We start from the raw sequence: 22,655 nt of genomic DNA on the forward strand, positions 1-22,655 counted from the left end.
CCTCGGCTCGGGAACTTGGGTACGATTGGGGAAGGTCACTTCGTGAGCACCCCCGCTCGCCCGATCAAAGATCGGCCTCTACTAACCATGATATCTATTTTTGAAAACTTTGTGTATCCTTATTCCGGTTATTAGCCTAGGTTACTATGTGATGCACACAGCATATAAGTATAGACTGGGTCGCCCGAATTAGAACAAAACATTTCATGCTTGTTTATTTGAAAGATGGTTTGCTACTCGCAAGTAGGCCTAAAATGCAGATTTTGCCACCCGCAGGTGGGCTTAGAAAAGATGGTTTCGCCACTATCTAGTGGGCTTAAAACAAATAGTTGATGATTTATTCCAATCCAAGTAACCCAACCTTCACCCACAGGCATTCAGGCAGTTATATCACATAAGCAAATAGCCTCATGGTAAGCATGCTATCATGGCATTCACTCACACGCATGCAAGGATACTAAAGCATAAAGCTCACCGGGTACTCCAAGCCAAAACAAGAAGTTTTATTAGAAATCATGCATGATCCTAAGTATACAAAAATGCCTAATGCAACACATGCAAAAATGCAAACTATAGCAGGCTCGGCTATTCTAAGATGGCATATGAAATGCTACAACTATCATGTATTCAATTCGGAATTGAAAGTACAATGCAGTTAGTATGATGCGCCGAGCCCGGTGCATGCAAAACAGATGAATGATGCAAAACATGCTGTCATACTGTATGCTAATTGAAATATGCCAAAATCTAACCATCAAAAGCAGGTAAATAAAAGGGAAGAAAGACGTGGGGTTGGAAGACATACAACACACACACGCACACTTATTACAACATTGCCCTCGCGCAGAGGGTCCAAATAAATATACAGTCCCAAATGAAAGAATATTACAGTCCAAATATTACAGTCCAAATAATATACAAATTCCTAATTAATTAACAAATTAACTAAGAAAACTGTAAAAACTGGCGTGCAAGCCAGGGACTGCCTTGCTTCTGATGAATGATGCATGTCTGGGTTGCCTTGCGCGGAAATCCATTGGGATGCCCCAATTAGCCTCTGTTTAGCAGTTATTCTTGGAAAGCGCGCCAAGTCCCGAAAAGACTGTTGATTCTTCATTTTGCTGCAACAGAGAGCAGGAAAGGGGCATAGCAATGTATTTTCACAAATATATGCATGCCTCGATCCTCGTGCCACCAATCACGCATACTGAGGCATGATGGCCGAGGAGTCGAATTGCACAATTCAATGTAGGATGAATGCACATGAAAACACAACAAAACCTAACTCCATCATGGATGATCCGGAGTGTCGGTGACTGGGGAATTGAGACACATTCCGTCACACGGAGTATGAAATGCACCTCGTTTCCCGTGCCCGGGCTAACTCCTATCCCGAACACGATGCAATATGCATGAGATGCATGAAATGCAACTAAGATACAATCCTAACATACACAATGCTATGAAAATGAGATGCCTCGAAATGCGTGCGCACGGGCACACAAACCGAAAAAATGACATACGCAATGTAAATGACATGGAAATGTGATATGGGCTTACACTAACATGAGAGAGCCTCAGCCACACTCACATAAGAGGCCGGTAGATGAAAATGAAGTGCCTCGAAATGCGTGCACATGGGCACGCAAACCGAGGCAATGCAAAAATGCGAACTATGGCATGGGAAATGATATGCAAACATGGTAATGGAATTTCAGAACCGAAATGTGGGGAAAACAGCCCCGAAATGAGGCGAAAACACACCCGATGCATGGAATTTCTCCCGAAATGCAAGATTAAGTACGTGAAATGGCTTACAGCTATACAAAGCATGCATAATTAGTACACGAGATGAAAAGACAGAAGCAAGGAAGCCTCAAAATAAGCATTTTTACAGTACAAATTATGGCCAAACAGCAAGCAAAGATAGGGCAACAATGGCATGCAAAAATGGCCCTAAACATGAGGTTATGAAGCAACTCACAGCTGCTAACTCCAAACAGGTTAAGGCCCTTCAACAACATTGAAGAGGGGCCCAAAATATACACATTTACAGAACCATAAAAACCCTAAAAACAAACAGAGATATGGCTAAGCTCCTATGCAAGAAAAAGGGCCAAAAGGTAGCCAAAGAGGCAAGTGATATATGCAATGCCCAAACTGAAAAATTCCCTTCTACAACATTGAAGAGGGACCAAAAATAAGCATATTTACAGAACTGTAAAAAGCCAAAAACAGTATACAAACATGCTAGAAATGCAATGCAAAATGAGGCCCAAAAGAGGCTATAACACAAAGTATACAAAATATTCCACAAACGGCCAAAGACCATTAATGAAACATGTTAAGAAGGTCAAAATAAGACTATTTCTAGGCCTGTAAAAAGACCAAAAACAGAAGCATGATAGGCTGCCCAAGCATGCAAGAAAATGGCATTTAAGGAGGGTATTGAAGCAAGTGCAATATGGGGGGCTCAAACAGGGTTGAGCCCTTAATGAAACAAGAAAATGAGCTCAAAAAAATGACCTCTTCAGTTTTGGTCGGAGCTCAAATCAGCAAGCATGTATGGCTTAGAGATGGTGCAAAAATGAGCTAGAAAGGAGGGTAATTGGACTTACCTTTGAAGACCAACACTTTTGTTGCTTCTTGGACCAGATTTGGTGACTCTAAGCTGCTAGAATTCTTCCCCTTGCTGCTGGAATGGAGGGGTGATGGTAGAGCTTGAAGATGATGAAGAAATGGAGCCCAAAACTTGAAGGAAATGGGGTGCTATGCATGTATCTCCTCCAAGCAACCCTTGTAACCCCTTTTCTTGAGTTGGGAGGCCAGCAATATCCAAGAGAGAGAGAGAGAAGAGTCCAGCCAAAGTGGAGCCAAAATGAAGCCTCTTGTTCCCCCACAAAATATCCCCCGGATATAGATATTTTCTGGGGGAAACAGCTGCACAGCTGTAAAGTGGAAGGAGAGAGGAACATGGCCGGCCCATTACTTTTGCTGCAGGTGGCCGGCCGGCCACCTCCCCTAGCCGGCCGGCCAAGGGTCAAAAAGGCCAAGTTTAATTAGTGGTCGGCCATGACAAAAAGGTGGCCTCCCAGGTCTCCTCATCACAACCCTGTGGTTCGAATTTGGAAACTCTAAAACAGGAGAGAAAACAAGCCATTTTCAAGAGGGGTTCAAAAGGGTCAAATGGAAATAGTGGCCGGCCATATGATATTAGGATCCTCCCATGTGTGTGCAACACAAATATGTGGTTTGGGGTTGAAGAAAGTGGCTCCAAGGTGTTCAACATTAGCTCGGAAGGAGGGGTTCAAAAGGGTCAGGAAACATTAGTGGCCGGCCATATGATTTTAGGGTCCTCCCATGTGTGTACATTACAAATATGTGGTTTGGGTTTGAAGAAAATGGCTCCAAGGTGTTCAACATTAGCCCGGAAGTGTGAAAAACGGGCATCGGAGGGCGTCGGAGAAGTAAAAACTGGTTGTTGAGAAAATTGCTGGCCTCCCACCCTTCTACGGTCTTCTTGGTGATAAAACAGAGGTTCCTGCCAAAAATGAACAAAAATCAATGCAAAACAAATGCTCGGGGGCCAAAACACGCAGTTTGGGGGTCCCGAAAATGGGCTGCTAAGCACCGAAAGTGGCATTCGGCCACGAAGTGGGTTTCTCAGACCCCAGTGTCCCTCAAAAGGGAGTAGAAAGGAAGTATGCCAAAAATCAGAGCAAACGGAGATGGTTAGGCGGTCCCGAACCGAGGCACACGGCCAACGGTCCCGAAAAACCGGAAACCGGGCTCCGAAATGGGAAAAATGGCCTACGACCACCAAATGTAGCCCACGGCCACTGAGAGATGGTCTACAGGACCTCTCCCTCCCCTCAGGAAAAGAAACAGAGAAAACCGAGTCCGGTTCGCAAACCGAGGCAAGGCACAGAAGAGGGTTCGGAACTCCGGAGGCAGGGCTGACGGCCGCGACTCTGAAACTTCTGAACGAGCACAATATGCAACATCACCAAGCGCTCGACTGGTGACGTCTAAGTCTTAAGGTCGGTCAAAAATGGGGTGTCTACACAATCTTTCTTAACTTATGCAAAATTTCCAACTTCTTAGTATAATCAGATGCATTGAATCGTTTAAGTATGAGATCAAACTCTGGTTCACAACTCAATTCCACTTTATCATTCTTCAACTTTTGTACTATCTCAATAGTTCTTTAGTGCGGATTAATGCTATCAAGTGGTATTAGACGACCTTGTTAGATGTAATCCTCAATCTCATGGGCACAAGGTAACCCATGTGTTTGTCAAATGACAAATCCACATAATGAAGCATCAATGCCAACATTATCTGCTCGCTTACTTTCTGCCAAGACACGCTCTAATGCAGTAATAGAGATATTACCTTGAAGCTCTCTAAAATGGGATGGTTTGAACTGGTGTTGTACAACGGTTAAACTCTTCTCAAATGATGCCTTAATATCAGTGTGCTGTAACTCAAGCAAGCTATGGATCTTAGTCTAAGAACACTCAAAATTGACTTGGTTAAAACCAAGTTGCCGTTTAAGTTTTGCATGTGCACTTTCAGCCCTATGTACAATAGAAACAATTAACATAATTAAGTTTAAATAATCAAAATCATAATGATTAATAGTGTAAGGTAGACAAATGTATATTACCTGTTGGTTGTAATATTTTCGAAGTGCATACAACTATTTGTCCATACGACAACAAACTTTTCCTTACATGGAATTAACTAACTTTGTGACATGTATTGCACTGCTTCAGGATATGTATCAAAATCTGTAAGTAGCATAGCAAGGCGTTCATTGTATTCAAGCTCAGTCGAGGAGAGTACTAAGAAATTTCATGAAGAGATAAACTTGTCCCATTTCTTCTTACTCTCAAACATTTTCTTGCATTTCGCCATTACATTTCTACTAATATGCCATCAGCATAATGAATGTCGAGATGTGGAAAATACCTGCCAATAACATTCATCAAGCAAGTTCCTTGTCTGTGACAATCACCTCAAGAATAACAATGTCATCCAAGAGACTACGTAATGTAGTTAACACCTATACGTAGTTATCAATCTGCTCAAATTGGAGATATGCAAAGGCTACAAAGAATGACATATCAGTGGATGTCAAACCAACTATCTCAAGAAGAGAAAGACGATATCAATTTGTCTTATATGTGCAGTCCATGATCAACACCTTTGGGGATGAACGGAGCAAATCTAAACTGACAGGATTTGTCAAAAACAAGCCTGTGACAGTCATTGTGTTGTTGTCACATCTATGCCGCTCAATGTAATTATGCTTTTCTAATTCGTCCAACAACTGTTACATCTGTGATCTCCCAGCTTTCTCAATAACATTATTCATATGACCTACATTGTAAATGGTTTTCATAGTGCACTACAAGAAATCTAGGCTATTGTGACGAAATTTGGTGACAAAAATTTCTTGTCTTAAAATTTGACCCAAAGATGACAAAATATTAATTTTGTCGTTTGTTTTAATTTTTGTCAAACGTATAGGAGACAAAAACAAAATTTCGTATGCAAAAATTAGGCGCCAATTTCATTTGCATTGGCGCGAATTATTTTAGCTCATTGAAGACGAACATTTTTGTCACAATATATATATATATATATATATATATATATATATATATATATATATTTACAATGAATGTAATATGTCACCAATAAAATTCCCTACCTATTAAACGATGTCATTGCATATGGCCATTTATTATGCGACAAATATATTTTTGTCTTGGAATGATAAGTTATGGAAGACAAATATTTCGTCACCAATAAACACTTCATCATGCAGACGATGCTGTTTCATCTTTCTATTAAATGGGCGACAAATATATTTTTGTCTTGGAGGAATAAGTTGTGGGAGACGAAAATATTTTGTCACTAATAAATTCTGATTGATTGCGCGACGAATATATTTTGTCTCATAAGTTATGTTGTGGAAGACAAAAATATTTCATCGCCAATAATAAATTCTCTGTTCTTGTATTTAAGGAGACAAAAACATTTTATCACTAATTATTTCTCTTTATTAAAATACTGTGGTTTTGTGTTTCGGAGCACTGAAACCGTGACCCCAAGAGACACACTCTGACCCTTATCACTTATTTTCATATACACGGACACTGAAGTCGTGACCCAAGAAGACACTTTCTACAAACTCTCATTTTCTTTCTCGCACTTGAGCCTACTCCTCTCTCAGAAGTATTGAAGTCGTGACGCAAGAAGACACTCTGTAAACCATTTCTTCTATTTCATACTAAAACCTCTCTCTTATGTCTCACACTTAAGCCCTTCATGCATGCCGGTATTGAAGCTATTATCCAAGAAGGCACCCTATGCAAACCGACTATTCTTTCTCATAGTGCAGGCCCCTCTTGCATGCAAGCATTTTTTCTCATTGTCTGAACCAACTCTACCTTTTCTGTCCCCATTTTAGAAAAATCACAAGACAAAACCCCTCTCCACAAAAAAAAAAAAAAAAAAGAAAAAGAAAAAAAAAGAAGATAATTAATGTAACTATTTTTTTGTGAGAAAAAATACAGAGGAAATAATAATAATATTTTTTTAATTTTCAAAATTAATAGAAAACATTACCTTGTTTAGTATGGAGTTTTCAATAATTAATTTTTAATTTTTAATCTGTATTTGTTTAATGAACATTTTTTAATATTATATATATATATATATATATATATATATATAACTACTTTTTAGATCCCTTTAATTTAGATAAGGGCAAATTGCAGTAGTTGTTCCGGTACTTTGGTCCTTGTGTCATATAAATGGTATGTGTCATTTTTTTTTAATAAAAAATTATAAATTTGCTAACCTCAATGAGTTAATTTCAATCAATTCAATGATTATTTTCATTTAAAAATACTAACGGCATTATCAATGGGTCAAATTAACACAAAATTTAAAATTAAGGGTCAAAATTGTGCCAATTGAAAGCGTAGGGACCAAAATGACACAAAAGGCAAAGTATAGGGACAACCTGTGTAATTTTCCCTTTAGATAAACTTATAAAGTACAAAATTTATGAAAGCACAATAAAAAATTAACTACATACAAAAAAAAATAAAAATTTAGTACATTGTCAATTTTTTTTATTGATTTTTTTTTCATAAATATTTTACTTTTTAAGTATATTTAAATTAAGTGTATCTAAAAAAACAAATATCTAACTTGATTGTTTTTCATATTATTGTTCGCTAGTTTTTGAACCTGAATTTTTTTTTTGATTTAAATTCCAATAAATTATTTTTAAACGGGTTTTCGTTTGTCTTTGTTGAACTTTTTTCATATTTTAGTAAACTTTTTATTTTTTACTTTTCAGATGTCCAACTGAAAATTAAAAAAAAAAAGTGACTAAAAATATTAAAAAAAATCACCAAGGCTTGCAATTAATTTAAAAATCATTTTCAAAAAATGAAACCAAATAAAACTTTTAATTTTGTCATAAAAATAAAAAAAAGGGGTTTTCTTTTGGAGACGAAAATTTTAATTTGTAAGAATTTTTTTTTGTCACAAAAAGAAGCCAAATATTTGGCACGACACACGAAAAAAAGGGACCCAAAATTACTGATTAGTGATTGGTGACAAATTATTTTGTCTTAAAAAAAGAAGATTTTTAGGCCCATTGTAGACAATAAAAACTTCCTCACAATCTGATATATAGAACAATCAATACATATATCCAAAGACAATTTCTTTTCTTTTAAGGGATGAGAAATTGAAGGGTTGTGATCTTCAGGACCATCAAATTTCATCTATCTCACTTGATACCTCTGCTCTTTCTCTGGTTTACTTACCGTTGCAACCCACGACCGAGGGACCGGCTCTTTGCCGAAGCATTCTTCCACAATCTGATTGGAAAGGACTCTCATGGTACACATGTATCATTCTTCCACAACCCACGGCGAACGTCGCAAAGGGTTGACTGTATTCACAGAAACTGCCTGTCCTATTGGCCCAATCACAAGGGATGCTGATATGTCACAAGAATATCGTGATATGGCTCATTGGTTCGTGTTGAACAATAGCCCTGAGATAGAGAAGTATCTAGAGTATGCTTTTCGTTTAAATATGTGTATTCTTAGCTTTGTTAATGTAGTTAGCAATCCATAATAATCACATTCTTTTGAGTAGGATACACAAAAATCTATTGCGGACTCCATCTGACCAAGACATAACCCGTATACAACAACAAGAGTTTCCTAAGTGGTTCAAAGAGCAGGTAAGGCATTTTCAATTTTAAGACATGATTAAAAATTTGTATAAGATTTGATAATTTATTAATGTATTTTTATTATCTTGATGTACATTGTATGTGATTGTAGATAAATATATTGAGAGAAGAAAAGTCACAAGAGGCAACTGATGATTTATGGTCGTTAGCGAATGGCCCGAATTTGCTAGTAAAAAGAGTACTCAGGTTGCATAATCAATGACGTACAGTTCCATACAAGAGAAGTAGACAATCGCCGTTAGAGTCAGAATAGTGGTGTGCTTATGGAAGCGGATCATGAGGGAGTGACGTATGAATTTTATGGTCACTTGTGCAATGTTTGGAAATTGGAGTACATGTGTCATAACAAAGTTGTATTATTCCAGTGTGAATGATACAACATAGGAAACACCTTTCATCTTGCCTAGTCAGGCTAAGCAAGTCGTTTACCTAAACGATACCAAATGGGGACAACCTTGGCAAGTTGTTCAACAAGTGCAACATAGGGGTGTCTTTGATGTACCAGAGGTAGGTGATAGAGAATCATTAGATCAACCAGAAGAAAATGATGTGTTCTAACAAGAAAATATTACCGATGTTGTTCCAATTGACATTGGCTCTAATGTTCAATGTTATAGGGATGGTGTTGAAGCAGAAGTTGTTACAAGGGTTAGGTCATCTGATGAAATAATGATAGAAAATAGAGCTGATGAACAAAATGAAGAGTGTGACAAACCTGATGCGGATTACGATATGGATCTTGATGTGGACTAGGATTTGTAGTTATTTTGCACTTTTTATATGAACATTGTTCTTAATTAATGTAGTTAAATTTCAGTTGTGGGGTTCATCCACTATTATGTAGGTTTATTGTTGATTGGTTATATTATGTATTTGATGGCTTTACAATTAATTTGTTCTATGATATGTAAAAGGTAAAAACAAAAATCATTCATCTCACTCTAGCCATATTTCAATGATTCAGAGCCTATATGACATATCCACTTGTTGAGATTGTTGTTACTTTATGCTTTATGTATAGAAATATATTATTATCTTTTCTTTACATCTAATGTTCAATTATGCTTATCCACAAAAAAAAATGTTCAATTACGCTTTATAGTTGGGCAAAATGGATACTACAAAAAAACAGTTGACCAAACCAAGTACCGCAACTAAGAAGGTAACAAACTTTGAGAAACAAAGAATGAAGACAATTAATAAAAACCGTGAGAGAATAAATGCTTTAGGAGTGAAGAATATAACAACATGTTTGAAGGCTACGGTTCAACATAAGAAATTGAGGAAGGAAAAATGAATACCAATTGAGGAAAATGACAATGATTATCGACTTTCAGAGGCCGAAGATGGCAGTGACACTGAATCCTATGAGTCGTTTGAGCATGAGGTACTATACATTTATGCATTGTGAAATATATTCTTTTTTGTTACTTTCAATTCATATACACATATACATGTATATCTTTGTACATATATTCATATTTTATTATGTTATTCAGCTGTTAGAGATACCATTGAGAGCCCATTCACAATCTCATCTTAAGGCATTGACCTACGCATCAGAAGAGGGGGATACCTCTTCACGTCCTGAGGTGGGTAGCCATCCCTCACCACCTCTCAATGTAGAGCCTCAAGTTGAGGTGATTGCTAGTAATACTATTGGTAAGACACACTCTTTATTTACATTGATTTGAGATCTTAATTAAATTTGTTCACATACTATTTCAATATTATGGCTTCATAATATCAGATGCTAAGCGTGTTTGTGGCCCAACTTGAGGCAAAGAGGTTCAAGGCCTTGTTGATAGAGATGGAAAGCTTAACGTGCCTATTCCTCCAGAATTTCGTGCACCGATAGGGGACTATGCCTCAAAACTAGCCTCAATGATTGGTGTAGAAGTGCGAACACGTTTACCAGATCCAAGAATTCGTAGGTGGAAGTATGTTGATGCCTCCGTTAAATAAACGATGTTTCAACGCTTGAATGTAAGTTCACCGTCTACTCTGTTATAAGACATTTTACTCATCTTTATAATAGGTTAGAAATCTTAATTATTTATCGTAATTTTTTTTTTTTTTTTAGGAATTATCTATGACATATCTATTTTTTGCAGGATCAATTTGATTTACAATGAGACCCTGTTGATATGGAAAAGGCAATGAACACAAAATTTGGTCGGAGATTGAGTAACCATACCTATAGGCTGCACAAACAATTCATGGAGCAGAAGGAGGCTAAAAGGGAGGAGTATGCAAGAAACCAGCCATCGAAGGATGTTGATCCTACCAAGTGGATAGATCTTATTGATAAAAAGTGGAACACTAAAGAATTTCTAGTAACATTTTCATCTTTTTTATTATATCATCGAAGAAAGAATTGATTAGAATAGGGAGAGATTCCAAAAAAATTAGAAAGGGAAACTAGTAAACATGATTGGAAGGCTCACATAATAGGAGATGAATTTATGGTTCCTTAAAGTGCACCTTTCACATCCTAGAATGAAGAACTAAGATTTTAATTTCTATGATTGTATTTCTTGTTTGTTCTTGGGTTTGGTCTAAAGTTTCATGATAATGTTAAGCAACTAGCTGAGTAACTAATACAGGTTATTGAGACAGAACTTTAGATTTGATAAAGTTGTGGAAGAAAGAAACAGTTATGAGTTTGGTATTAGTAATTGTTCCATATCTTGTGAAATGTAAATGGATCTTTTCACAATCTATCTTGCCCATGCTTATATGTCCTTATTTGTGAACAGTGTAAATTTCTCATTTTTCTTTTTTTACCTAGAAAAACCATCTTATGATGAAATCTCAACAAGTCCTTTAATCTGTTTTTCAAAGAATTGAATGATACTAGTGAATAATTTGAAATATCTTTTAAGTTGAAATGATATATAGGAAAAGGATAGAGAAAAACAATGCAATTCCTTTATTATCAAGCATTAAATTTGTCTTACTAATGATACATTTCATTGTTATATTGGTTCATTCTTTCTTACAGGAGTAATCAAAAGCCACAATATTATCTTACTAATGATACATTTCATTGTTATATTGGTCATTCTTCCTTATAGGAATAATCAAAAGCCCACATCGCGAATAGAGAAAAGATGAATACAAAACATAGGTGTGGTTCTAGGTCAATTCTTGTTGGAGTAGAAAAATAGGTACGTATCCTTGCACTTTACGAATTATGTTAGATTCTTAGCTTTATTTATTGAATATTTAGTCTATCAAATTAGGCACGAGAAAAGAAGATGCTACCTGATTTAGCAGAGTTTTACAAGGAAACTAACTATAATAAAAAAACACATGAGTGGATCTCGTCTAAAGCTCAATATAATTATGTGAGTATATATTGCAATTTTTATTAACAAAATTTTAGAATACTATTTGTCATAATCTTATTTAATTTTCTAATAATTATTTAATTTTTTAATATTTGATAGGAAAATATGATACAGACACAAGCTGATCACCTCTCACAGCCAAGATTAATCCCTTTGACTGCAGAAGAGTTATCAATCAAAGTCCTAAAGCCAAGGTCTGGCTATGTGAAAGGACTTGGCATGAGACCTTCATCCTCTATTAGGAGGACCACTACCAAATGTGCTGAAACAAATGATTATGTGAAGTGCCTTGAAATGCAAATAAAGACACATAAGGAACAAATACAAATGCAGAACAATAAAATAGAAGATCCTGAAGAGGGTAGGAAGAAGCAAGGGAAGATAATGGCAGATGTCGTCAACTTTTTTAGGAGCAAAGGATTCACTGGACACTTTGGAAATAGAGGGAACTCATCCACAAGTGGACATACTTCTTGGTAAAGTATATTAACTTTAATACAACAAAATTTGTAAAAGAATATACGTTTGAAGAATTAGGAAGTAATGGAAACATGCATAGGACATCCAATTTGTACAGGTGTACGGGATGTATAAATTGTGAATTAGTCTAAAAAATACTTTTTTCTCCATACTTAAAGCTTCAAAAAAGGCCGTCGAAAAGCTAAATTATCACATAACCATAGATTTGTATAGGAACTAATAGAAACACCTTAGGAGGGGCCAATATAAGTTGTATGAACTTACAGTACATTAATGGGATGCACCAATTGTGAATTAGCCTTAAAATTAATTTTTTGTTCCCATAATCTTGAAAAAAAGTCTGTTAGAGGGATAAATTGTATAATTAATCTAATTATAAATTGATTAGTTACTAATGTTTTTAATCTTTTGTATAATTGATTAGTGTAATAACCCCGGCCCGTAATTAGGTACTAATAAATAATTAATGATGCTAATTGAGTGGATCAAGTGAATTATGGGATTAATATGTAAATTGCATGATATTTGGCCTTCTATCTGTTACTTATAGAAATATCTGTTTGGAATTCCACTTTAATATGTAAATTGAAAGCCTTATCGGCATCTGAAACCAAAATTGACTACACCGATATGTTATTTGGAATTTTTAGAATCATATGGCAAGTTTAATTAAAAATTGATTCAGTCTGATTCGTTAAGTTGCATTTGGCAAGCCTTATCTTCTAATTAAGGTATTTTTAGCACCATAGCTATATATGTAACCCATAAGCTCATTTGAGCTCATTTTCTTTCATCTCCCTTAGTGGAAAAATCTGGTGAAACATTTTAGAGAGAGAGGGAGCACAATTCTAGTGAGAGAAAAGAAGAGATTAAGGAGAAATTGAAGGCTATAGTTTGAATTGATCAAAGTTTGTGCTAGAACAAGAGTAATTCAAGACTCTAGGTAAGATTACAACCTCTAGATTGTGTAACTAAGTCATTTAACATGAAATTTCTTCAAGATTATGAGTTTGATGTGCATATTGAGCTCAGAATAAAGATTTGAACTCCAAGAATTCTCTCTTGCATGTTTGAAATTCATCTTCATTTGGGAAAATCATCAAGTTTCAAGTTGTTTTGCGGTGTTTGATCATATTTTGAGAAGTTTGATACACGAAAAATTCATGCATGTTGTGTTCATGAACATTCATCATGTTTTAAGTTGAAATTGGGAACTTTTGGCAAACCCTTGGGCCATGATTTTATGAAATGATCCTAAATTCTTCATATTTTACAAGTTTACTATGTTATCTCAAGTTTTGGGGCCCAAGAGATGTGTTTTGATGGTTGGAATTCGAGTTTTGAGCTTGAAGGTACAATTTGGAAATTCCAGAATTTGCATCTACGCTCGAGCGTAGGAGTTCACGCTCGAGCGACCAATCTGAGTGCGTCCACTCTGCTCGAGCGACCAAAAGTCCGCTCGAGCGTGAATTGAAAACTCCCAGAAGTTTCATATCTTTTACAGATCGCTCGAGCAAAGGAATGTGCGCTCGAGCGACCATTCACATTTTGCATGTCCGCTCGAGTGAGGAAATCTACGCTCAAGCGTTGACCTTATTTTCAGACATTTTTTCTAAGTGTTCCAAGGCATGTTTTGGCATCCTCATTGCATCTTAGGCATTCTTAAGCCTTAATTAAGCCATAATAATGAGGTTATGGATTAGAAATACATTAAGACAAGAATGTACTAAGTCAAGGAATTGCAAGTGTGTGTGTGTGTTAGACAATGTGATAAGAAAGAACAAAAACCAACATAATGAAAGCTAAGCCGTGTTGGCCACATAAATGTGTAATAATAAGATATGCTTGTGTTATGTATTTTGTGATTGTAGGTTAAGACTCGAGGATTGTTTGACCATTTACGGGAACCACTGTGAGTAACATTTATGTAAAGATATGTTAATATGAACTATGTTTCAACTGTTATGTAATAAGTTATAATTTCTGAAATATTATTTTAATTATGTGAACGAATGTCCTATTTGCGAATCTATTATGGCATCCATAGATAGTCCCAAGTCATGGGGGACGACATGTAAATGCGGGTCCATAACACATATGTGATATGAGATCTCATTAGCCACTTCATTGTGGTGATATGTGTTTAATCGGTATTCGGAACTGATTACTCTAATCGGAAGATGTTCTGTGATGTGTTCTATGGGATGTACCATTATTATATTCTGATATGAGAATGATTATGCTCTGGTCTGTTTTCTGCTTACGATATATTCGGATTTCGTTCACTAACCCTTTACCTTAATGTTATTCACTAGGCTTTAGCTCACTGTGTGTATATATATATATATATATATGTAGATGGGCATTCTGGAGTTCGAGCCTGAAGGCTTTTGTTCGGATTTGTGTTCTGTTGTCAGCCAACCATTGTGCCTCACGTAGAGGTTTCCGAAGAGTCCTGTGTTTAAGTTTCGTTGTTTCTGTACATATAAGACTTGGTAGTTTTGTTGGCTGTACTTAAGATACCTAATGTGTGTGGGTATAATGTATGAATGACTATTGCATACTTATATAAAGTTTTAAATATTCTGTTCATATAAGTCAGCATAGCTCATTGGACAACTATATATTTATGTATTTGCTTCCACTAGCTCCTTAATCTTGTTAATCTGTTCAGAGGCCTTCGGTAGTCCAAGAATTACTGGCCGGTTACGATGCTAAACCTATAGGGACAGGTTTGGGTCGTGACAATTAGTTACTAAAACTTTTAATTTATTTTTTTGCAGATTGAATTGGGGTGGCATTTTTGACGTGCAACAATGATGTAATTTGCTTAAATGTTCATTTTTGTTTGACAAGGATATACATACTTTGTAGAGTCGCACTAGAAATTGTTGGATGTTTGGTGGAATTGCACTAGTTATAACTTTTGGATATTTTGTGGATATTGTACTATTTTATTGTATTAGAATGAAATTATTTATAATGATGATGTATATTTTTATTTTGTTAATTTGTAAAATGTATTGATAGCAGGTTAGGTTAAGTTGTGATGGAATTGTTATATTAAACAGGTTTCAACTTGAACAGGGCTATATTTGTTGAACTAAAATTCAAATTTTGATAAAATAGGTATATAATGTGGAAAAAAATATTATGGAATTAGTGATAAAATTTTCCATCACTAAAGAAGATTTTTTTGTCTCTTATTTGGCTTAGGTGGATGACTAATTTTGTCATGAATTCTTTATTTCATCGCTAAATGAATTTGTCATGACGAAAAATATTGTCACATTTTGTCATTATTACCCTCAATGTGTGACGAGTTGTTTTTGACATTATTTCATCATTTTTAATGATGAATTTGTTTTTGTCTCTGTTGGTAGCTTCTTTGACAATTTTTTTTTTGTCTTCATTTATATTAAACGCGACAAAATTATTTCATCTCTATTTCTTACATTTATGAAAAAATACTTTTGTCTCTAATTTCTTCCTTTAATGACAAAATATTTTGTCGCTAATTACTTACAAGTATGTTCTCAACAGAGTGTATTGGAGACAAAAAAAATCATCACAAATTTAGCCTTTTCAATGACGAATTTATTTTTTCGTCTCTAAGACCTTTTAGCGACGATGCTTTGGCGACAAAATGGGTGACGAAAACTTTTCATCGTAATTAGTTTGGATGATGAATTGTGTACATTTTGGGACAAATTTTTTTCGTCTTTAAATCCCAAATTTGTTGTAGTGGTGGTTGCATTCAAGGCATCCTTTTGTTTCAAGGTAACCAAAATCTTTTTTGGTCTGATCATGCTTTTGGACATATCCACTAATAACGATATTTCCTCCTCAAATAATCTCTCTGCAAATGAATGTCCTTCAAAATGTTTAGCAGGAGCATGGTTATGCATTCCACATGCTACATCTAGCATCCAATCATCATCTGCCATCAACTTATGAGCCCTCAACTCAAAGGGACACCCACATTTCTTTGTACCCGTTAACTTCACAATTGTTTTGTTTGAATCATCTCCTTTTAATTTCTTATGAGCTCTGTATTGACCACTTCTCTCACAGGTAAGATATATCCTTGGTGTCCTATGACCATCACCATAATCTGATGTCTTGATGACAATCACAAAACTATTTTTCCTTCCAACGTCATGTACCCAATTGAACAATTCTTCTTTGCTCTTGAAAACCTACATGTCAAATTTACCAAAGTCCTAAGTTACACGGACTCAAGTGCAGGTGTCGGATACGGGTATGTGTCTAGGTGTCAGATTCGCCTATTTGTGAAAATAAGGATACGAGGACTCAGCTAAAAAGTACCCAAAAAGTAGATACGAATACGGGGACACGACATATAAAATATTAGTAGAATTTTTATATTGTACTAACTAACTACATAATCTATGCATCATGATGATCAATAACCAGATTATTAAAGTCTAAAAAAATACATAGAAGAAAAAAAAAAGTAATTTATTATGAAATGAATGTAGGACCTAGGCACATACCTGATTGATTAGTGCTTCCAACCTCCCACAATTCACATGTTCTTTCACCATTTTAGCTGCATAATTATCACCATAAGTTTTTAGGCAATAAATAAAAAAGTCATTATGTATAAAATATAAATTAAGCAAAAAAAGACAAGGAAAGGATATGGATGCTTACTTGATCAAGTTTAAAATGTGTATGACTTTGACCACACTTATAATATTCTATATCATTATAATTGCAGCATAGCATATTATAAATTCAAATTGTGAATGATGTCAAAGCTCCTTAGTAAAATCCTTACTCAAACTATTGAATCCTTGAAACTGACAAGGAGATTGATCATCCAATGATGTTCAGCTTCTAAGCTCTTCAATGCTTTAGCCTTAAACTTGTCAGCAACTATACCAACACATTGATTCACAACATAATTCCCACAAATATCTCTGATTGTGTCCCATAAACAAAGCCTTCCTTGCATACAAATATAAACATTATGACAAAAAAAACTACCTTCAAGTTGATTGAGATGATCAAATTTAGATTTACAAAAATGATAAGTTTTGTATGTCAATAGTTGACTGATCATCTCCACCACACCACAAAATGTCAAAAAAAGAAAAAACAAAGAAGAAGAGATTATAGTCTTTTACATAAACATCAATATGTGAAAATGCAAAAGATCAAATCAAGCTAGTCCAAAACTTAAGCATCTAAGTCTTAACCATGACCAACATCATCAGGCTGAACATCCTCCACTGCATCATCAAAAGTCACAAGCTCCAACTCAGGTTCATTGATGGAAAGTTCTGCAAACTCAATTGGAGATCCATTAATGTCAAACCTATCTCCACCTACAATCATGCAAAAGTCAATAACTAATCCAAAAAAAAAAAAAAAAAAACAATGTGTAAGTTTAATTAGTAGAAGAAACAGAACAAGATTAATGAATTAGAAAACTTAGATAATCCCCAATACTTTGAAGGCCCTTCCTTGTACTCTTTTTTCTTTCTTGATAACATTCTTATGTTGTAATGTACAAATACCATATCTTCAGCTCTACTACTTGCCAACCTATTTCTTTTGATGCTATGAATATGACCATATGTGCTCCAATTTCTCCCACAACATGATGAAGAAGCTGGTTGTGACAGCAACTTAAATGCTAACCCTTGCAACAATGGTGTTGAAGCACCATGATTAGCCCACCAAGAAATTGGCTCCTCATACATTCTTGCTTCAATAACATGTGGCTGATTGAAATAGCCGAATCCACTTAAAAAAGCACTATATTCAACATAAACATTTCGCAGATGAGTTGTATTGTTTTGAAACAGACGCTCAAAACACTTGCTCCTATTAGTAGACACTTCTTCATTTTCATGCGGTGCTAATCGCTGAATGCCATTACTTCCACCTTGAAGCCAAGACTCATGATAATACTTAGGGACCAACGAATGAGCTATGCAATGTAGAGGTGTGTTGCTTTTGGTCCATCTAGCTTCTAAAATTTCATGAATCGCATCAAAGAAATCTGATTGTCCTGTGATATGATCTTTGTCTTCATGCTCAAATATAATTGCTTTCACATTTTCTATCATAGTGTCCCATATATCATATATAGAATGTAACACAGGAGCATCAGTGTCTTCAGCCCTTAGCATGTCAACAATAGGCTCTGTAAAACTCAAAAGGTAATCCAAGTCATCCTACCAAACATCATTTACTATGAGTTGCTTCACCTCACGAGCTTTAGCATCCACTAGATTCTTTCCATCTCCTTCATAAATCCTTCGTCCTACATCCATCACCATCTTCTCTAATGCTGGCTTTACTTCCTTCAAACGTTTAGCCATGACAATGTGTGATGCAAACCTTGTTTCTGTAACCCTTAGTAATTTCAAATTTGAGTAACTTTTGAAAATGGCATTTGGCAAGCTATGATTCACTATGAAATTTCTTATATAATGAAGATCAGTGACCAAGTTGACTATCCATTTACATGCAGAATGTTGAGATGAACTTTGGGGGGGTTCACACATACTCTTTAATGCCAAATTCAGACTATGCACTACACATGGTGTCCAGAAAATGTGAGGACGCTTATTTTCAATTGTCAACTCAGCAGCCTTAAAATTAGGTTCATTATTTGTAACAATTTGAGCAATATTCTCCTTCTTAATTTCTTCAATCACTAATAGAAATATGTTTGCAACATAATTTGCATATTTTATATTTCCACTTGCATCAATTGCTTTCACAAACATTGCTCCACCAACAGATGCTGCCATTATGTTTATAAGCAACCTTTTCTGTCTATCTGACCATCCATCAGAACATATTGATACTCCTTTCTTTTTCTATGAATCTTTTATGGGCGAAAGCTTTCTATTTACATGTGCCTTTTCTTGTCCAAGCAATGTTGTCTGCAACCTATCATTTGTTGGGGGAGAATAACCAGATAGTTTCTGTTTGCCAAGGTCTGTGAATATTTTCTAAAATAAGGACACCTTGCTAAATTGAATGACAGAGCAGAGGCATAGAACATGCGAGCAGTTTGTTTATCAGCAATGTCTCTTTTCTGCCACATTAAATGCAGCTGCCAAGGGTCCTGTAATTGAACCCTTTCTTTTTTTGTTTTGAAGCAAGTCTGATCCTTTAGGTAGAGACACATAATCTGCTTTTTTTTGCCACTTCATGCTCCTTTTTGAGTGTTTCAAAAACATCATCCTTTATGGCTTTGCAGGCTTCCGCTCCACAGATAGGAAACTTCAACAAATGAGCCTTGACTTTTGAATATGAACCTGTTACTTTCTTATTACAATAGTTGCAGGACCAACATCTATTTCCACCCTCACCTACTGGTATACTAAGAACCTTAACATCATTCCACAATGGTTTATCATCAAACTCAATTCCTTGAGGTTTCGCTGGACGTAGTACTATAGAATTTCCTTTTCCCTTTGCTTTTCCTTGCCAGTAGATTTTGAGGATGACATTATTTATACCTATAGGAGCGTGTGTATGTACAAAAAAAATAGAGTAACAGAGCCTTTATGATTGTTATATGAAATTAATTTTTTTAGGATGACATTAATTTTTTTGTGAAATTAACTAAAAAATAAAAACAAATTTTCAAAAATTCAAACAAACGGAGCCTTTATGATTATTATATGAAAGTTATGTGAAATCAAAGTAACAGTACTTCCTTGGTGTTATTAAACTTGAGGGGAAAGAAATAAGTAAGAGAAAGAATTAAAACACATCTTTGCTTGATTTTTCTAATATACCTTTAAATTTTTGCAAGTAGTTGTAGGAGCTTTAAAATCCTTCTCTCTAAAATGGAATATGCAACTTTAATTCCTTTGAAATGGTAAGTAGAGGTGTAATAAAAGAAAGGAAGAAAAATAGTTCAAAAAGAGACCAAAGTTCCAAAAACTTGTTTTAAAGAAGGCAATAAGCTTCCGGAAGAAGATGGAGGAACTGGTGGAAAAGTATTGTGTGGAGATGACCATTTCACATCTTTTTTATATAAGTACACAAAGCTTGTTTGTAGCAGAGTAGGTTAGAGCATTAAATAGAGATGACAATTTCTTATCATTGTTTGCCATGTTGATTTGTCAATTACTAAATTAATAGGGTAATGTTAGAAATATTAAATTTTTGATTAAATGTCTCACATAAGTGTGGGGTTCATATTTTGGGGACCCTACATTCATGTGAGACATTTGATTATTTTTTTGGTAGAAAATTTGAGACCTATAATATTTTCCAAATCAATAAGGTAATGCCTATCAAATTTTAAAAAAAAAATTATTAAAAAAAATTTATGATTAAAACGGAAATTATTTTTTTTAAGTTTATAAATAAAAACAAATTTGTTTATATTTTATACTTTATTTTCCTATTCAAATTTCTAAAAAATTATATTTTAATATTAAAAATTATATTTCATAAATATATATTTTTTTGGTACTATTTTATTTTTTTAATATAAATATTATTATTGTAACGCCCTCAAAATAAACCCATAAATCATCCAACAATAGCATGCTTAGACATAAGTCAATAAAGCATAAATATATTCCATCAGAGTAATCATTACAAAATATATTACATGTTGACAACAAAAGTAAATGTCCTATGGGCTTACAACTTTCCAAGTCAACATTTGGTTACAAAAAGAGAGTACTAACTCTATACAAAGAAAGCCCTTGGCTTGATATACATGTAATACATCAAAAGAAAACAAAACAATAGAAACATTCTGTCTGCCTCTAGCCTCCCAAGCTATGTCCTTGGAGGTGGCATGCTACCTATACCTGAAAATGATGTCCCATAAAGGGTGAGCCACAGTCCAGTAGAAATATACTAAACCAACTATAAACAATGACTAAAATAATAGCATTCAATAGATGGCCCACACTTGTATTCCAGCGTATGTCGTATTACGGTTTCACGACAATCATGCCCATGGCACACTTCAGTTTCCCTTTCTTATTCAACGTTGAGTTTGAAAACAAGGCTTAGAACCTAGCCAAATAACTTTATAGCGATCTCGGATTTACCCTTGTTGTACAGTGATCCGGACATGTGTCCGTGGATGTTGGTAGTTGATTATTATCTTGTTTACATCCTTTTTACTTCATATTTGAGTTATAGGATGTGTTGGGCAGGTTTGTTACAGGTTGGTTGAGTTTAGAAACCAAAACTAGTTGGCCAGATTTTGACCTGTCCGCTCGAGCGGGGGTTTTGGCGCTCGAGCGGGAGTTTCACCCATCCAGTATTTCCTGTGCAGTGTTGGACGCTCGAGCGTGGGATTGGCCGCTCGAGCAGGGTTGTGTGAGTGCCGCTCGAGCGGGGAGTTGGAAGCTCGAGCGGAGACCTGGTTCTGTAAAAGTTCTGGGAGTGTGTATCCGTCGCTCGAGCGGGATTGTTGACGCTCGAGCGGGAGTCTGTGAGTGACGCTCGAGCGGCGCGACTGGGTTTAAGTTCCGAGTTTTGACTTTTCAAGTCACTTTTTCACTTTCTCTTCTCTCTCCTACTTTTCCAAAAACACCATTGTTGAGCCTCTTACTCTAGAACTCTACCTTCTCTCTAGGTTTTGATCTAGTAGGAGTGATTTGCTCATCTTTGGCCTTTACAAAAAAGTTGTTGATCGTCGAAGGCTACCTTTTAATCTGAAAATTTCAGGATTTGGAGCACGTTGGGTTTTGTCATCTTCTCCCTTGGGGGCTCCGAATTTGAGGTAGGGATATCCTACTCCTCTCTATGGATTTTGTCTTTAAATTTTGGTATTTTGAGATGTTGGGGTTGGTTTGGTAATTTTGTGAAAGTTTGGGGCTTTTGTGTTATTTTGCAAAAGTTGGGGTTTTATTTATAATAAACCTAGATGCATGTTTGGCATAGAGAAGTGGAATAAATGTTGAATCATTGATGAAAATGGGACCTAAGGGTTGTAATGTTAATTATGGAAAATGACCTAATTACATTGATTGATTAATTGGGATGATTAATTGTGAGAAATGAGGAAATGAAATGGAATTGTTGAGATTGGGAGTGCATTGGGTTAAAGGGTGTAGTTGAATTTTTTATCACACACCGAATTGAAATATTGATTGAATATCCATTTGTGCATTTTTTTTCTGTTTAGAAATAATTGCTTTGGGTTATCGGTGGAGGATAGTCGTGATTGTTGTAGACAATGCATGATGATTAGGCAAACGGAAACTAATCAATGGAATGTGTCATGGGATTTGACGGTTGATAGAATACATTAACTGTATGTATTAAGTGATTGTATATAGAACCAATGTGTTTGTATACGTTATGTGTAGAGGAAGAGATGGGGGATGTACTCCGCGGTTTAGGGGAAGATGGGGGATGTACCTCTAAACCGGATAGTATTGGGAGAAGATAGGGGATGAACTCCGTAGATACAGCTCATATGCTTGTCTAGAGAAGTGAAGATAGAGCTAATATGCTTATCTTTGTGAAGTGTAGATACAGCTTATATGCTTATCTGTGAA

At 35.4% G+C, this 22,655-nt stretch overlaps 1 protein-coding gene across 1 annotated transcript; it reads right to left on the reverse strand.

Moving 5' to 3' along the window:
• Positions 1 to 14,024: 14,024 nt before the first annotated feature.
• On the reverse strand, positions 14,025 to 16,694 carry LOC114268068 (uncharacterized). Its single transcript, XM_082880718.1, has 3 exons — positions 16,644 to 16,694; positions 15,912 to 16,325; positions 14,025 to 14,036 (listed from the first exon to the last, which is right to left on the reverse strand). The coding sequence occupies exons 1-3, from the start codon at positions 16,692 to 16,694 to the stop codon at positions 14,025 to 14,027; spliced, it is 477 nt and encodes a 158-aa protein (XP_082736844.1).
• Positions 16,695 to 22,655: the final 5,961 nt, after the last annotated feature.

The sequence above is a fragment of the Camellia sinensis genome, chromosome 7 (genome assembly GCF_055761805.1).
Source record: "Camellia sinensis isolate YWXY chromosome 7, ASM5576180v1, whole genome shotgun sequence".
Classification (NCBI taxonomy): Eukaryota; Viridiplantae; Streptophyta; class Magnoliopsida; order Ericales; family Theaceae; genus Camellia; species Camellia sinensis.

Coding starts and splice junctions, on each gene's coding strand:
- LOC114268068 (XM_082880718.1), bottom strand. CDS start 16,694: ATGGTGAAAGAACATGTGAATTGTGGGAGGTTGGAAGCACTAATCAAT. Junction 16,326..16,643: donor TGGAAGCACTAATCAATCAG/GTATGTGCCTAG, acceptor TTTGACATGTAG/GTTTTCAAGAGCAAAGAAGA.